Source organism: Scomber scombrus, chromosome 4, assembly GCF_963691925.1.
Source record: "Scomber scombrus chromosome 4, fScoSco1.1, whole genome shotgun sequence".
NCBI lineage: Eukaryota > Metazoa > Chordata > Actinopteri > Scombriformes > Scombridae > Scomber > Scomber scombrus.
The window spans coordinates 7,880,842-7,899,573 of record NC_084973.1 but is presented as its reverse complement, the minus strand read 5'-3'; the positions used below and the strand labels follow the sequence as shown (position 1 = coordinate 7,899,573).

General features: G+C 40.0%; 1 protein-coding gene across 1 annotated transcript in view; it reads right to left on the bottom strand.

Moving 5' to 3' along the window:
• Positions 1-18,732, bottom strand: part of galnt9 (polypeptide N-acetylgalactosaminyltransferase 9) — a 91,029-nt gene that overhangs the window by 50,782 nt on the left and 21,515 nt on the right. The window contains exons 3-4 of the mRNA XM_062417605.1: positions 10,246-10,412; positions 4,478-4,652 (exon numbers count right to left, since the gene is read on the bottom strand). Of these exons, the coding sequence (XP_062273589.1) occupies positions 4,478-4,652; positions 10,246-10,412 (342 nt within the window). The remainder of the gene's footprint in view (positions 1-4,477; positions 4,653-10,245; positions 10,413-18,732) is intronic.

Below are 18,732 nucleotides of genomic sequence, written 5' to 3'. Positions count from 1 at the left end.
TGCAGGGAGAAATTCAATTTTTGGTATACAGCTTTCACTGATGACCCAAATAATTAATACGAGAGGATGAATAAGTGTTGTACAAATGCATACAGCATGCATGTGCATATGACGGAGTTTGTGTGATGTCTTTTTGAGAAGAATCTAAGCCTGCATTGCCTTGAGCCATTTTTAAGCGCATTAAATCTCTCTAAATGTGAGGCCTTCCACAGTCCTCCTGGCTGGCTGTTTTGCAGAGCTGCTCAGACATGTGTAGAGCACATATTAATATTGGCCAGTCTCCTGCCTCCCATAAAATATGCAGGATCCAAAGACAGTCAAGGTATCTACACAGAATTTCAATTCATTATGGCGTCAGGGCTTTTTGAAGTAGATAGGGAGATGCGGACGCATGAACTGGAAAAGGTTCTTACGGTGCAATGTTAGATTCCACACTACTTCTAAATGCATTTGCTCAGGATGTGGTTGATATGATACAAATGTAAAGGCGGCATAAATCTCTGTCTTTTCTGTGGTTTTGGAGGTATGCCTGGCTCGTGCTCTGTGAAGCACTCAGTATGGCTGCTTTGCCTCTTTTCTCATCTCCAGACAGATATAAACACAGACAGACAGACAGATACACACAGGGAGCGAAGGTAAAGACATGATTTACTTTAGGTTAAAAAAATATTTCCACAGCCTTCAAGAACTCTGAAATTGATGTAGCATTGAAGTGCATATACTGTTGCACTTGCGTGGCATAATGAGCAGATAGAGCTCTGTGATATTAAAAAAGGAACTAATATCAAATATGGATGTGACAAATCTTACATATTTCATAATTACAGGAGGTGGAAGATTATGAATTCCACCAGTTTGTCTTATTCCTGGATAAACTCACCAGGTCACATAGCAGCGGAGCATTCAACATTCATCAAAGTGTTGCTTTCTGAAGCATGTATTTCATTACAACCTCCTCGCTATGACAATCTTATCTCCAGCACACACTCAGCAGGGAGCAGCAGCCACACTGCTAATCATTAATCGTTAATAACCTGAGATAGCTACTGTGCCGGGGTTTCAAAAAAACAAATAAATATCAATTTCCCTGTGCCTCCCCTCTGCAGCCGTGTGGTTCGAGTGTGGCATACAGTAGGTCCTAATTACAACACGCTCCCATTTCCTGCCATTAATCCTGTTTATTTACAGAGCGAGGGCAGGAAAACTGGTCCTGTTTGGAGCAAAATGGACAACCCCTGTCACAGGGATGGATGGATATGAAGCACTGGAGGAGATGGATAGTGAGCATTTAGCTGATGCAATACCGCATCAATGATAGGCAACAATTTCATATCCTCATATTAAGGCAGAGTAAAGCCATGGAAATCAGATTCCATCACTCCTCTGGTGAAAACCACCAGCTTCTTAACTCCTCATAAACCGACATGGTGTAAGGGAATGGGAAACAGCTGTCAAGTGCACTATACAGTATGATACAATTATGTTTGCTTTAACAGTAATGCGAAACAGCAATACATTTCAGCTGCAAATGTACAGCACCCCAGGGGGAACGCCATGCCAATGAATCACACCACTGCAGCTGAGAGCTGGCAGCATTGTCTCTGGCTCGGTATGCACAGGCAGCATGCACAAGGTCATTGAGGGAGAGTCACCACAACATTAGAGGAACCATCCATCTCACTTATCACTGTATGTGCCATGGTGAATAATCATATTATGATAAATAGGGGGCTTCTTCCATTGTAACAAATAGATAGTGTAGATACTACGAGTGAATCTATCTGAATAAAGGAGCAGCAGAGAATGTTGGCACACGTACAGTAGATAATGTAAATCAACACACAAAGAAGAAGAAATCTAAGCAACCTGAGCAGGCTTCTTGAAAATGTCTGTCATCTCCCGCTTCGCTATATCTCTTTAACCAGAAATCACAGGGATTCTGCTCTACTTTTCATTGACTCCTGTAAATATATCCTCATGCAAAAGCAAATCTAAAAAGCACCCGAACGAAAAATGAAGGCAGTCAGTTATCAAAGGAAGATGGAGGCGGGCATGTGGGTGAGGGTATGGTAGGGGGGGAACAGAAGATATGATGGCAGCAGGTGAAGTAAATCAAATGAAATGCCGACACAGCCTCGGCATGTAAAACAGGGGGTGAGTGAGGGGCTAGCACGAGAACTGACAAGGGGGGAAACCTATAGAAAGGTGAAGGGGTTATATGGGAGCATGAGAGGCACATCTACTTTTAAGTAAGAACAGATGGGGAAACAGATGAGGGAACCACCAGGGCTTCAATTATCTTCTGTAATGCACCCAGGTAATGATGCAACTTTTTTTTTTTGAGCGCTACATGTTGGCTGTGCGGATGGTTGGCTCTCATTGTAGCCTGCAGGCCTGATGTTACCATTCATGTTATTAAACAGTCTGCCAAGAGGCAGTGATGGAGGTACATCAATCATCTGTTTCAAAGGGTCAGAAGGTCACTGTGCTTGGTGGTTAATGGCTGACTAATCCATGGTGGACTATGTGTATACTTTATTTATTTCATAGGCAGGGTCACACTTTCATGTCTATGAGAGAAACACTGAGATGCTTATATACTACGCAGTTAATACAGTAAACCTAAAGCATACTAGAATGTCATTTCATGTTTTCAACCTGTAAGGCCTAATATGTCAGCATGGCAGTGTCAAAGCTACTATCTCTATCAGTTTGTTTCCCAAAAGAATGTATGCGTATGTATTTATATTATAATTCATATTTATACAAAAACCTGCCCACACTCTAACTACCCTCAACCAGACTTCTTCATTTTCTGTATTAACTTGTTTTCTGATAATAACATATATACAAAATAACATAATGTAAAATCCTGTTGTGTATTTAAACTCTACCTTTTAAAATGAATGAATCTCAAGTAAATGTACATAAAAATTGTTTAACTGTAATTGGTCCAGGTGGAAATATAGGGTCATGGTTGCTTTGGATTTTTCTTAAAACGCTGAAGGTTGTGTAAATACCAAGATAAGGCCTACGTGAATGTAAAGTTGGTCTGAAGTGGGAAAGCTATTGACAAAAAACTGTGTATAATAGTTCACTGGATGTTGCACATACAATGGGGGGAGGTCCAGGTGAAAATTGGTTGCAAGTGTCTATGAAAAAAAAATAGAAAGCTATTTACAAAAATCTGAGCACACACACTTTAGAGATGATCTCCAATTTCAGTTCATCAAATTCCCGTCAATTGTCACATCAAGAGCCAGGCTTTAATATCAGATAATGAGGCTTTAATATCAGATAATGAGGCTTTAATATCAGATAATGAGGAGAAAATAACACCTTTGCACACGTTTAACTTTATCCTGCACTGCAACTAAGAGGATTAAAACTGATGAAAATGTATTGCCAAATGTCTGAATATGTATTATTAAAACTATCTATATGTCCACGTCCTTGCAGCCTATAAGCCTGTTTGTTTATATTCTGGTGAATCTGCCTCATTGAAATTCGTGGTGCTTTGAGTCTGAATCTGTTGATTATGAGCCAAGAACTGAAATGTGCAGTTAAGAGTGAGATCATCTTATTGTAGCAGTGTGTTTACGATGATGTGTTTCAATTTGACTGACTTACAAGAGGAGGTGTGATATTTGTGGTAAATTGTGTTAGAGCGCATTATAAGTTCATATGCAAATAATGGATTCATATCTTGTTTACACGCCGAGTACTGAGTTAGCCAAAAAAATCTGGAGTTGCATTCAGGCACTGTAAACAATTTATGACCGAAATGTTTCACTGCGCTTTCCTCATCCATCCCTCCTCTCCCTCCTTTATCCCTCCCCGTCCCCCTGCTGCCTCCCAGGCATTTTCCCAAGGAACAAAAGCTACACTTCATCTTCAAACACTGACAGCGCGACAGGCTCAAATTAGGTGTCATTTACATGTGTTTGAGTGACTTGTTTGTCGGTAAACTTGAGCAGCAGGTAGACATTGGACTGAGACCCCCAAAAGTAATTTCATATTGCAAAGTAAACCCAGAGTCCGCAAGTACAATAATGTCGAACATGTTGAACTGCCTCGCTAATTCGACTCACTTTCGCCTTTCACAGTGTTTAGCTGTTTCTCTCTTGTCCTAACTGTATTTGCTGGAAAGGTAGTGTCATTTAATGTGTCTTTGTACTCGGCTCTAACCAAACCTCATTACTCACAATTTAAAAAGAGATGCAAAAGGGAGAGCATAGGCTATTAATGATGAACTCTCACTAATAATAAGGGTCACTCTGCTAAAAAAGTGCTGCCTCAGTGTGAACATGGCTTGGCACTACCTCAAAATGCTTAAAGCGGACTAAACAGCATATTTCAACGATAATAATCTTACATGACATCCCTCTGTACTGAAACATAAAAAGCAAACCGCAAAGGTGTGAAAGGACACAGGAACAGCTTAGACCCTCTTGCTTCAAACATGACCTTTTCTTACCAGCCAGTGTTGAACTCGACGTGGGCATCAAAGAAACCGACGACAGCAGCCGTGGCCGCGTTCCAGCCGTGTATTCTGGCTCGGATCAGGCCCTCCCGCTTGCTGTTCCTCACAATCTTTACCAGGCCTGGGTAGCGTTTGTTGACATACTGGTCCAAGTTGAATTTCAGCTCCACTGAAAAAAGGGCAGATTAGAGAGAATCCTCATTTAAGTGACATCCAAATGGCAGTGTGAGCACATTAAACAGGCAGCTTTAGGAGATGATTTTGTGTTCCCTAGAAACCTAACCCAATATAATGCCAAAACTGCCTCGCAGTCTGCAGGGCTGTTTGACCACTGCATTAAAAATAAGTGTTCATTTTAACAAATTGTTTGGTTATTTTTCCCCATTTAGCTACAAAAAAAACCAAAAAAAAGTGTACGCAGGATGTTAGCCAGTGCTGCGCAAATAACTGTAAAAATGTTATCACTCATCATTTCCTTTACTTACTACAACAGAAAAAGTAATTTGACTTGAGATGACTTTAAATAACAAATGTTCACTGTTTGGATAATGCAAAACAAGACTACAAACGAGAATCCTATAGTTTGGAGGCAGGCTACTAACCATCAACAGCTAGCGTAACGTTAGCCGCGCTGACACAGCAGCGTATTAGCTACTCCTGCGTGTAGGTTCAACGTTTGCAAACTCAGTGGACACAACAAATAATTCAGACAATTTTTGAATAAATATGAGATTTCTCTTCTTCAGCCTCTCCCACCAAGCTACAATAACAGTGCTTTCAGACCAGATATAAGAGGAGCAGCACAAAATGGCTAACTAGGGTGCTACTGACTCCGTATGTAAATAAGCAAAATATCAATTGTCTAACCTGGTATCGTTGCTCTCTCTGATATATTTCGACATGCTTGAGTTAAATAATTCAGGGAAGCACAAGATTAACTTTTCCACCATTCTTATCTAGGATAAAACTGTTGCCATAACGTCCACGTTGTGGCAACAATAATCCCAGTTGTAGAGTTCATTGTATTTGGGTCAAAGTTTACTCAAATTGTGGAGTGTTAAACTTTTGCTTTTGGTGTGTGTGTAACAGAACTAAACACAGCCAGACCAAATTGATCAACCACGCATCAAACTTCAAGTTAGACAGCGAACAATTTAATATCCAAATTGTCAAAGTAATCAATTACTCAAAGTGATTGCATTACTGTAAAACTCTACTGAGTAACACATTACTGTTCAGCACTGATGGTTATTAGCAGCTCCAAATACTGAGAGGAACTGAGAGCAAATGGAAAAAAAGATACCAAACTAATAAGAAGAACAATGTTTTGATCTTTGGCAACTTGGATGTGCTTTAAACTCATAAATCACATTAATTCAAACTAGATGTATATATCAAGTAAAGGCAGCATTCGTTTGATTATCCTAACTGAGACAATGTTCAAGGTTACTGTACAGTGTCACCATTCAATGTTTATTCCAGCAGGATTATAACATCTCCCCTCCTCTGCTCTCACAGATGAGGCTGGCTGTCATCACCGGAAACAAAGTTTGTTGGGTAAACAGCCAGTTGCACAAATTGCTGTCTGTGTTTCTTTGGAGTATAGACGACTGTTTGAGCTTCTCCTCTAGGTTACTGCTGAGTGTTCCACTTTCTGAGGGAGAGATTAATAAGGACGCTTGTGGCGCACAGGCTCTGAGCAACACCTAGCTTCTGACTTTGACTTGCAACATAAATCAGCCAGTGAAAGTTAAAAAAAAAAAAAATGTTTTAAATGGCAATCTAATCCCTTGTCTGTGTGACTGAGCAGATGCAGTGAGCAGAGAGATTGTAAGCAGTCGTTTTCTGTCTCAGAGTGAGTGCTGCAGGAAAAGAGGGTACATTTGGAAGCAGTGTCCTTCGCATTTGACATCAGATTAAAGCACTGAATCCTGGCCACCTGGTTTCTGTAGATATTCTATTTTCAATCAACAGAAGAACAAAAATGCAACAAAAAAACAATGTTTGAAATACAAAATGCCTCCTAAATGGCCATAATGAGGCAGCTGGGCCTTTCCTCTTTCATCTCTATGGTATGAAGGCATCACAAAGTGGTGGTAGAAATTAGCATTTTTCATGTATTTAATACTAATCACATGTAAAACAAATATATGAATAATGGGGTTCATACTGACTGCATTCTTGCATTGGATCACTCACTGTTAGAAGTTGCATTGTGCCACTTTGCAGTTTGACTCTGTTTTGAGTGTTGCATGTTTTGAACCTGTGCAACGTGACTCCATCATCAGCCGACCCTGCAGCTACAATATGATAAAAGCTATTAGAGTGTAATAATTACTGGGCTTTGCTGGGAAGGAGAAAAGTTATGGGCCTCCCTTTGAACCTAGCAAATAAAATGTTGGACTGCATCCATGGGAGGAGAGTTATGGAGAGCGGAATACATTTTAAAGGACTGGCAGTGTAACATAGCAGAGGATAAATAACTATCCATCATGCTATGAATTTAAAATGAATACATAGTACACTGCGCACACCAGAAGCACCATGAATTCCTCTGACGAAATGGAGGATTATGGAAGCTCCTGTGTTAAGGACAGATGGTAGAGAGGTATTGAACATGCTTTGGGCTATTTAAACTGTTTCGCATTCACCTCAAGAACATGCTGCAAAGCTTGAAGTGCATCCTCCCACTTGCTTCGTATCTGTTCACTAACTATCAGTATATATGTATCAAAAATAACCCAGAGGAACCTCGGTATGATCTGCCAAACAAACACACACCCGTTAACTTCTACTGCACAAACCACCGGCCAAATGATTCAGAGTTTCCAGACGTGGATTTATGGACTGATACGAAAACAGGTCTGAAACTGATCGTTTTGATCGATCACAAGCAGACTAGTCAAGTTACTTATTGAGTAAACTGGCTCGCCCACAAGCGATGTTCATTAAACATTAAGATTTGTAGTCAAAAGGAAAACGATAGTGCTCATCCTGGCTGTCCTGTGCTATAAACCCCTCACTGTGATTAAGACATGTGTATTGGCACTAGACATGTGTATTTAGGGCAAATAATCTGTGCACCAGCATGTCAGAGACATTTTAAATTAGTACATGTTTTTTAAACTCTTCCACCCTTAACCCACTCCTCACATTGTTACATTTGCTTCATTTAAATTCTGCTCTGGCAACACGTGCTTGATGTTCTCTGACTCACTGACAGATAAATTATGAACAACCATCAGGGATACACTCTCTAACCCAAATTAAATAGTGTCTTTTTAATATCTAACTGCTAATGCTGCTTACTAATTTGACATACTCTTTGTTCCTTACATAATTGTTCTCAGCCCCTCATTAGGAGGTGACAGATTGTTTTAGGAAAAAATATGAAAATCATAGTAAACACTTGAGAATCGTTAACATCATTTTTTGTAAGCGTTCCGTTGTGTAAAACAAATTTCCTGCAATATGTTATGGAGCAAATCCTCCATTTAGCAGCTTTCATCTGATTTAATGTATGCAATGTTTGAAGTAATTCTTCTCCAGTCGAAATTAATACTACAAGCTGTACTCAACTGGTGCTCAGTTTATATCCTGTTTTCATTATATGAATCATTAAGTTATCAGTTCCGTGGTGGTATTTACTGGAATTGAATTCTGTAGGGTTCATTAAGCCTTTCCTTGCTGCTAACATGGCGACAACACAATGAATTGGAGTCATCCTGCCTGACACACACACACACACACACACACACACACACACACACACACACAACTAAAGCTCATCTATGGACATGTGAATTTAGCTCAGACTGTACTGGAACCAGTACTGAGAACAAACCTCTCAGCCACCAATAAATGTCACTGGCTTTCCTAGCAAAGCAAATGTGTTGCGGTGACAAGGCAAACATGCTTCCTGTGCGTGATTCATTATGCCAGTAGTGAGTGTGGCTGTACCTCCACTCATCTCACTGAGCCTTGTTTAAATGAAAGGGGACAGACAGAGCCATCCAGAAAAGGTCAAGCAGTCCAGTCTGCATGTTAATTGTCTAATGTCAGAGCAGAGTGGCTCCCAACAGCTCACACATCTGCACAAATTATCGTCACGGTTGGTAAACGTACAGTATGAACGACTGACGGATGTGTCGGCACGCCGTCAGTGACCTGAAATCGACCTTTCATTAAAAGAAAAGCAGCAGCAGACAAGTGGTCACTGAAACATCAACACCTTGTAGTCATCAACCATGATGTCAGTGAACTGCACACGGCACACAATGTTGAACGGCCGGGTGAGTGACACTTAACAGCAAAGGTTGTAAAAAAGCAGTGACAGAGGCAGGAGTTGGAACATGAGCCTGGGGAAAATATATGGCATTTTTAGCTGCTAAAAACTTCATTATTTTCACCAGGTGGTAGCTAACTGTTTGGGAGGTAGCATGCAGTGGGTTAATGAGAGCTTTGTCACTGAAAACAGGTGCCTGCTGCTGCTGAAAACGATGCTATGAGCGTGGTATGAGTGAACCAAAGCAGTTCAGTTATGGGCCGTAAAAGCAAAACAATCCATTAAAAGTCACTAAAATGCTTTGTAGAGCTGAAGAGAACTGCAGAGCCAGATGATAATTCTCATCTTCATCTTTATGAGCAGCATCTTTTACATTACACAGAGTCATTTGATCCATTGTCAATAAAGCAAGTACTGATTACACCAGCTTTAAAGTATCACAGATTTCCTGCAGATAAATAATATTTCATTTTAGTACTGGCATAATCTCATCATGGATTTCAGTGGAGAGGTGTTGAATTCAAACATGTGGGGCAAACTGACATAATGACTTAATGAGATGAGGTGTTGGCTTCCAGGTCTGTCTCTTCATTGGCTTTTAACGGCTTCCTCCTTAATAGTAGCCTGTTAGAGACACAGTGGGGAGTGGGGATGTGCCAGTGGTGACTCCTGCTCGGCCTTCTTTCAGTATGTTATTTACATGCGCCCTTTTCCACTGCCAGCCTGAGGGAGGCAGGCTTATTACTCTGTGCCAAGTGAAGGAGGGCCAAGTGTCATCTGGAATCTAGTTCATTGTCCCTCTCTCTCCAAACAGGAAAGCTTTTGGGATGTGGAGACGAGCATCGTCAGCTGCTGTGGCCGTCATGGTGTGGAAGCAACTGAAGCATTTGCCCATATCGCCATGGAGACGAGACAAATCTTATCCCCTCTATTTCCTCTTGTTTTAAAGCTATTTTAAAACCTGGTGTTCAAGAGTCCACCCTCAGGGGTTCTCCATTCCTTCAACTGTTACTCAAAAACCAAACACACATACACACCCATACAAATCTGTGTCACACACACACAACAACACACATGTATATACCGAAGTATGCACAAAAACTCTAGCATAAGAAGACTGACTGCCCTGGCAGGAGTCCAAAAACAACATAGTAACTCATTTGTGTATGACACCACAGTTCAGATTCCCCTGGGTAAGACAAAAGATGATAAATAGGTTGACTGTCTCAATTGAAAAAGCAAACCTAAAGCATTAGACAATGATTAACTGCAGTCTTTACAGGTTTTAAGATTTAAAGTTGGAAAGGATACACTTGGTCCTGGAAACAAGAAACAATTAAATATGATGCAAAAAAGGAAATGCATCAAAAAACTGCATCAAACCTCCACACTGGCTGGCTGTGACCTCTGATCAGCAGAGCTAATATTTACTTAAAGTGGTGATCCTAATATTGTTTTAAAAACGTCATTTTCTTACCGCTGTCGCTGTTGTCATCCACCAGGATGATTTCCTTGAGCAGGTGTGCTGGCGTGTGGTTAACCACACTGTGGACAGAGCGCAGGATAACTGACAGAGCCTCGTTCACAAAGATGAAGACCACAGAAATCTGAGGAAGGTCCTCTGGGTACGTCAGCAGCTTACACCTGTTAACATAAATACAATATGATTATCCAGTGCTTTGTTTGAAAGCTGAATAGAAAATGAAGTACAAAAAATATATATGCAGTGTGTAATAATGACACAAATATTTGAAAAGACAATGTGTGAAAGACAGGTAAAATTGTAATTTTCAACATTTTACAGGGGAATTCTGGTGCTCCCACATGGATACCTTAAACTATTTAATATTAACCCCATAGAAAATCCCTGGTCCCCATTCCCATCCGTTAATGGACCCCCTCAAATTTAATACCTTCTCAAGGACTCTTAGAGCCACCCTGAGGACAGCTGGGTGACCCTCAACCCTCTTTCACAGCAACAGTACAGCCCTTTCTCACAGGAGACATTCTGACTTGTCATAGCAGCAAAGGCACAGGTGTAACTAATAACATTAACGATGGCTCTGTTCCATTTAAGTGTGCCAGAAAGCATGTGCACCTGGAAATGACACATCTGCAATAAATGGAACAGTGACATTATTAATTTGATTAGTTTCACCTCTTTGAAGAGACAAAACGTTCACGCTTAGAAAGATCTATTAAATGGATGTGACAGTAAGTTGTTTTCTTCTTTTTCATAGTTTCTCTCAGAGTTTCGTATGCTTTTTTTCCTATTAATAATTGAGTAAAACGTTCAGTGTCACATTCCCAGTGTATTCCCACTGTGCATGCAGCCTGATATTTCTCTCTGAAGCGAAAGAATGTGTCCTGAATCACTTTTTCCTCAGTGCACCAAACAGGCAAGGCAAAAAATAGCACTCTTCTAAGATTTCATTTGAAGGCCCACTTCCATTTGATGGTAAAACTGAAGCTCCCGGACCTGGATGTTCTGTACTGTGCTGTGACATCCGATGCTGTATTGCTGCGATACTGAAACCAAGCATTGAGCAAAAAGTACATTTCTCCTGCGTCAGGAAGAAAATGTATGCATTTTTTACTTGGGTTTGACAGGATCATGACAAAGTAACCTTTGGTGGCACTCACTCACTATACTCCGCATTATAAAGAAGCAGAATGTATTCATGATTTCTTATTATGTTCTCCTTTGCACAAGATCATATAATAGTTATTACAGTTTATATACAGCTAATTAATATTCACTCAGCTTACATCCGCTCAGATTACATTTTCATCTACATAAAGCAGAAATGCTTACATTTAATGACTAGCTAAACTGTTTCCTGACAACACAACATGTTCATACTGAACATCTATTACTGGCAAAATGTTCACTTTACTTCATTTGTACAATTTCTACAATATCAGTTCATAGCAAGTAAAGCAGGACTTAAGTTTTTATGATTATTTTTATACACTTGGTTAATCTACAGGGAGAAGTATGTTCTTGGTTAAATATTGAAAAAGTCTAGGGCAATTTGCTATTTTTACCAAGACCACAATATTTCTCTACGCATCACCAAGTTTTTTAAGTAGCACAAACCTAATAATGTATGTTGTAGAACATTAACTCTGTCCTACATCTTCTATGAAGTAAAAGAACACTTCCTGGGTTAGAAAAACATTTCAAATGAAATTAATCCTGGCTGCAATTACTATCCTTAATGTACATGTCAAAGCAAGTTATTTGTATGTAAATGTAATTTTTAGGAGACGCAGTTTCTTATTTGCATGCTATACATACCAAAGCTGAGTCTACAGCCATGCTAATGTCGCTTTTATGCTTTAAACAAAATGCTAAAAACAGCAGCTAACAAAGCTGTTTGTGCATATATAATAACTTAATGTGTTAGTTTGCTAGCATTGGCTAATTAGCACTAAACACAAAGGACAGTTTAGTCTAAAGGGGATGCTATCATAAGAGGGACAGATCAACATTGCATTCCTAGACTGTAATGATGATATACAAGCTAAACTAAAAGTGAAAGTCTGACCTTGTGATGATAAATTGTATTTTCACATTTGCCTTGCATTACTGGTGGTCAGATGGAGTAGCCAAATTTGGGCAGTAGACTGCAGCAGAGCCCAGGCACCCAAATGCTCACTTACTAATACATCTGAGATGATACTATGGTGTGCAAAGGTTAATTCTGGTGAAAAAGTTAAGGAACAAAGAGTATGTGCAGAGATATACTTAAGAGTAGGATATCATGCAGGCGTAGCGTGGGATTGCAGGAAGTCGAGGACAGATTTAGAAGCTTGGTATGATGGGTGAGACAAGGCAAATTTAGCAATGTTTTGACCTATGATTGGCATGTTTGCATTCATCAGTTAATTCACTTAACCTTCTAATTTCCAGAATACCACCAATTTACATTATGTTTGGTATAAAAACTTTAAATAATGTAAAAACATCAAACACTATTATACATTGTATTTATACAAAATTATCCAAAACAGTGTTTTTTTCAAAATGTGTAAAAGAGAAAGCAACACAAGGCAGCTACAGTCCCTCACATCTGTAGACTGTTGTAGCATGCATATACACATCAGCACAACATTCAGTCAGCACATGGTGTGTGTGTGGCCAAGCAGCGTGGCAAAAAGATCACCTTATATCAATTTATAAAAACGGAAAGGAAGGAAAAATCCGCTCTCAGGTGGCAACCGGCTCCCATCGTTCACTTCAAGGAGTCGACTGAGCCGGCTGAGCGACCAACACGCCACTAATTGGAATACACCCTCATGTTGCCACTTACAATGACCCAATTAATAAAAATGAGCTGTACACAAGGCAATACAAATGTATAGTACATTCACTTAGTCTCAGAGTCTCGCTTGCACATTCAGCCATAATTCAGTTCTCCTCCACTGATAATCTCTATTCTCAAGTCTGTGAAAAGTCATTGTCATTTTCTAGTAAAATACACTGTTTTTTTCATGTATTCACAGTGGCTTTTAAGTCAGAAATAGCAGTGTTGACTGGACAGTAGCACTTAGCTGATTCCTATGGCAACCGTGGACGCACACAAAGCCAACATCTTTTGAGTCTTTCCACACTGCTCCAGTTGGAGTCGGCTGCGAACGCAACAGCTGACAAACACATTTCACTTGCTTCTGCCTTTGTTTCTCCATGTTTCACATATCTTATTCAGCAGTGCTGAGTCATTATGTAGGGATAATGAGGTGAAATATTTACAAGCAATCTTGGCTTGTTATAAAGTTGTGTATTAGAATATCAAATTGACCTACAGTAGATTAATTACAGTGTAAACAAATCTAAGTTCTATTTACTGTAGACTCAGTAAATGCTCTCTGGAAGTCGTTTGCTAAACATCAAGTCTGACTTGACACTGACATATTGCATTTCGCCAGGTGAAATTCACACCAGATTTATTAATAAGACAATATATTGATTTGTCAGAATTTATCAGTATCACATGCTATCACAGATTATTAGATGTGATAGCAAGAGAAAAGAAATTCAGCTTTGAAAATCAGCACTTGGCAAGGATGTTATTTCAATATGTGGTTTCATCATCCTGAATCACAAATTGGGGCTGGTACAGAGAGGAGCGTCCTTAATCCCAACTAATGAGACACAGCAAACGTCCCCTAAACGCCCAAATGAAATTGCAGTGTTGCATACAGTCACTGTAGGGAAATCTTCTGCCCACAGGAAGTGATGAGCAATGATCAAGTGAGCAGTTTGTTGTTATATTACATTATTTCTATGTGTAAAAGCTCCTAAAATTAAATAAAATCTTAGATTTACCAAAATCGAAACAGTGGTTATGACGCTGCAGGTCTCTTTTTTGTTCACTCTGTAGTCATATTCTAACATATAAAACGCGGCAGTGTTGCTATCAAAGTCTAAATTCTAGTGAAGTGATGCTACCTTGAACATGTTGTGTTCAAAGACAGCATGCTCGCTGCCCTTCCATCCTTGCTGTGAGCCATCTGAACTCTACTGGTGCTCTGTGCCCTGATACCCCAACGAACTGGGATGTCAGCTTGAGTCAGCAGCATCCATGGGGTCAGGCCGCGGGGGGGGCGGCCACACAGCAGATGGATCCCAGCATGGTGCTAAAGTTACATCCTCCTTTCTCCACCCACAGCAACGCTCCTCGAACTCCACAGCCACTGGTTTGTGTGTGTGTGTGTGTGTGTGTGTGTGTGTGTGTGTGTGTGTGTGTGTGTGTGTGTGTGTGTGTGTGTGTGTGTGTGTGTGTGTGTGTGTGTGTGTGTGTGTGTGTATTTCTTTCATAGCCTACTTTTGGGAACAAATTTCACACTAAAGACCAGTTAATTAGGAGTGGGTTGTCCAACTGTGGACCAAATTCGGAAAAAGCTGATTTTTGGGTCAGTGGTTAAGATTAGGGTTAGGCAAGTAGTGGATGTAGTTAGGCATAGCAAGGCAAGTTTATTTATAAAGTACATTTGAGCATCAAGACAATTAAAGATGCTTAATATAAAACACAAAAAGCAATTGGATAAAGTGCAAAAGAAACAAATCTCCGGGAAATGAATGTAACTCTATGTAAATACCCCAAAAGTAACCTGTGTGTGTGTGTGTGTGTGTGTGTGTGTGTGTGTGTGTGTGTGTGTGTGTGTGTGTGTGTGTGTGTGTGTGTGTGTGTGTGTGTGTGTGTGTGTGTGTGTGTGTGTGTGTGTGTGTGTGTGTGTGTGTGTGTGTGTGGCAGGTATGTGTTAGCAGGTTCTCACCTTTCAAGAATGAGAATGAGAGAGGAACTAGCAATTATGTAAGATGACACAACAGCAGGCATCTTACTTACTTGTGAAATGATATAGTAATTAAGTGAGTTGTGCACATTAGAATAAAAATGGGTTAGAGTAAAAAGGATTTCTGCAATTAAAATTTATACTTTTCCATCTGGTATTTAAATATACTTTGTACATTTACCTCATTAAGCATATTTATAAGAGACACTTGTCTCATTAACTGCTGCTGTAAATTTAGTATAACTATATTATTATACCTAGTTACTTTAAATTATTTAAATTAATTTAAATTTAAACTTATTCAGTTAATGTGTACTCTGTCTTTCTACTTAAAGGTTTGTCTGGATGTTTACTTCTCACCCCATATATAATACTTGGAAGGTGAATGGACAGATGGAAGACAGTGAAGGAATAAAGAGCACTAAAATAATTTGAATACTAGCTTGCTGATTGAATTTCAGCAGAGAAGACATTTTCTAGCTTTTACATTTTTTATAACCCCATACAGGTAGAAAAATACCAGAATTATGCAGGAAGACTGCAACTACTACATGTTGACATTGAGAATTTTCAAAAGCCTGCTTTTCATGTCTACATAATATTAAACAATATAGGATTGTACCAAACATTAACACAAAATGATCTACAGTCAGTCAGAGAAAAAAAAGCCTCTAAATAAGCCTATATTTTCTATGCAACAAAATCAATTTCACTCCTCACCCTCATAGTTTTCATGTTGACATTCAAAAGTGGTGTTACATTTATTTATTGGGAACAGCTGCATATTCATGGTAATAATGACAAACTGCTGGTAAGTCACCTAAAGCTGACAGCTCTGCACTGTGGCTGCTGAAGGCAACATTAGTGTTACAGATTGACAGGACACATTTTTGAACACTAGAGGTGACAACCTTAAAATGCTGATAATGATGTGCTTAAATGTTTAACTGGGAGATTGCCACAACTGTTCACCAGCTGTTTGCCTTTTACACTCAACAGCTGCCAAGTTACCTGCTACCTACTGTTCTCTATGTACAGTATGAAAACAATTTGCCACTCTTTTCATATTTTGGATGGCAAAAAGACACTTGTATTTAGTGTATTCTTCCATACACCTATCCAGTCATATAATACAGCCAAATATTAACTACACAACATCCAGTATATCTTTTTAATGGTTTTGCCAACTGAAATAATTCATGTTAATTAGAGCCAGCTGAGTAAATTTTTACTCTTTTGGATTCTGTTTTCAACGAAAAAATGATTTTTTTAGTCAAAATAGTTATTTACTTTTGGAAATCTTTTTTTCCCCACCTCTATCAACAAGCTAAAATACACCTGAATGTCTGCTTTGTGTGACACTAAAGCAACAATGAAGAGTTCAGCTTAAGGTATAAAGACAACTTTGAATTTTAAGGAGGCATGAATATAATTCAGACTGAGAAGCACTCAAACATCCTCATTTATTTTTAATAATTTCACAACACCTACTAGCATATTGGCATTGATTCATGCATGGGAATGACAATCTGCCGCCTAGTCTCACTGGCCAAGTAGGCTAGTGCTTGCCGTTGCGGACTAGGAAAGCTTAATTTCATGCACTGTTATCAATCACTTCCATTACCGCAGCCCACATGCATTTGACAGCAGAGGTAATAAAAGTAGAAGAAGAAAAAAGTAAACCACAGAGAGTGTTTATGATGGAGCACACTGCGTACGTCTATCTATACTTTAAGCCCTGCTCTCACACTCTATTCGTAAGAGTAAATGCACGAGGGTTTTGATTGATAACCACCACCACCCCTCCCCCAGCTCCCACTGTATCATTTGAGTCCTTTCCCTGTGCATTTATGCTCTCCCTCAGCAACTCCTTGGTTCCCTCTCACAGCTTTCTCTATTGCCTCTCTCAATCAGCCTTGCCAGGTCTATAAATACAATGACAAATCTGGCAGTGAGTTTGTGGGGGCACTTTTTCTCCTTTGCAGAGACAGAGCCACCACATGGCAAGCGTGCAAAACAAAATAATGTATATTTCACTCCTGTCCAGTTTTTACGAGCACTGGAGAGGCTGTGTTTAATGAATATTACCACAGTAATATCTTGAAAATGTCAGCGGGGCCAAAGCACTCTTATCGCTCCTAGTTGAGATTTGGTGTGAGGCTGGATTTCAGTGTCTAGATCGTAAAGTGATATTGTAGTTCCATTGCCCTAGTTACTGGATCCAATTTAGGGCATCGCTCAACCTTAAATTTGTACCTGTCTACAGTAGCGGGAAAGCCTTGTAAAGCCATAACAGGATGAGCGATCGACTCATCTGTTTGTAATGGGACTGAACTCACTGGCCAGCGCTCATAATTTGACCCGGAACAAGCTTTGACAGAAACAGAGCACCAGATTAAGATGTATTCCTATCACACCTCCCCCTTCTTCTCCTCCTCCACCAGCCTGCAGCCCCGGTCGCTCCCTCTGACTTTTTCCCCGCTGGCCGCTCTTATTCGCTGTGAAATTTCACATTAACCTCCCATAACCTGCGCGATGCAGGCAACCCCAAAGCAACTTTCCAATCCGCGAGCACTCCTCTCAGGAAGATAATCGTTTGCCTTGTCATTTCTCCGTCCCCCTCACCACACCCCTCGCCCTATCCATGAGATAAACTCCAGCACTGGAAAGAGCAACAATTTGCGGTAGGAGCTCCCGCACCACGGAGACCTTACGATCCCATTCTGCAGTATCAGACGCTCAGGAGATGAGGTAAGCCTGTTTCTTCAGCCTCCCTCGTAGTCCTCTGTGGTTATCACTCTCCCACAGGCAGGCAAAACACTCCTTGGGGAAGCAGAGCATCTGCTGTGCTTCAATACAGTTTTGGGTTTAACAGCTATTTTGAGAAAATATATAAATCAAATCTTCAGCAAAGTGACAATAAAGATAGAAGTGAGATTAAGAGTAATTGAATAAGAATCCTCTTGGAGGAGGAGAACTCGTGGGTGAAAAGCAGGTTTGATGGCTTGAATTGCATTTTTCTATGTATGAGTGACAAGTTACATTTAATGTTTGTTTTGTTGGCATCAGTAATCTTACCAGCCTGTCTGCCTTTATTGTTTTTCTCTCCACAGCCCAATGAGCTGTTATCGTACCTAAGCCTCCCAAGGACAACGAATGACAAGCTCAGAGTCACCGTAATACAGAGTCTACTTAAGTCCCTTGGTACCTCAGTTAGGAATGTCACTTGCAGAAGTGAAGGGAAGAAACACAGGCCAGCAGGCAGTGAATGGGGATTACAGGTTTTTATGTGAGAGACAGTTGTGTCTGTAATTATTAGGAATTGGTTCTGCAGCAGGCAGGCAGGTTTAAAAAGAGAGAGAGTTGAGAATGTGTGGATTGTTCTGTCACGGCGGTGGGCTTTACTTTCCTGTAGTCATCAAAGTCCTCTCTGCTAAATGACTCCTGCTCGGTTAAAAGCCTATTAGACAGAAGGCCTGCTTTCTGCTTTTAAACTAACTTCTGCAGTGCTATGGTCACCTTTTGCCCAAAAATCTGAATTAGATCACAGAATCATAATCTTTCATAGTCATTCTTTCTGTTAACTGCAGCAGATAACAGCAAGTAGACTGAGACCAAGCAAAATAATCATATATAATTGCCTTTTACTTCTGGACCGGTTCAC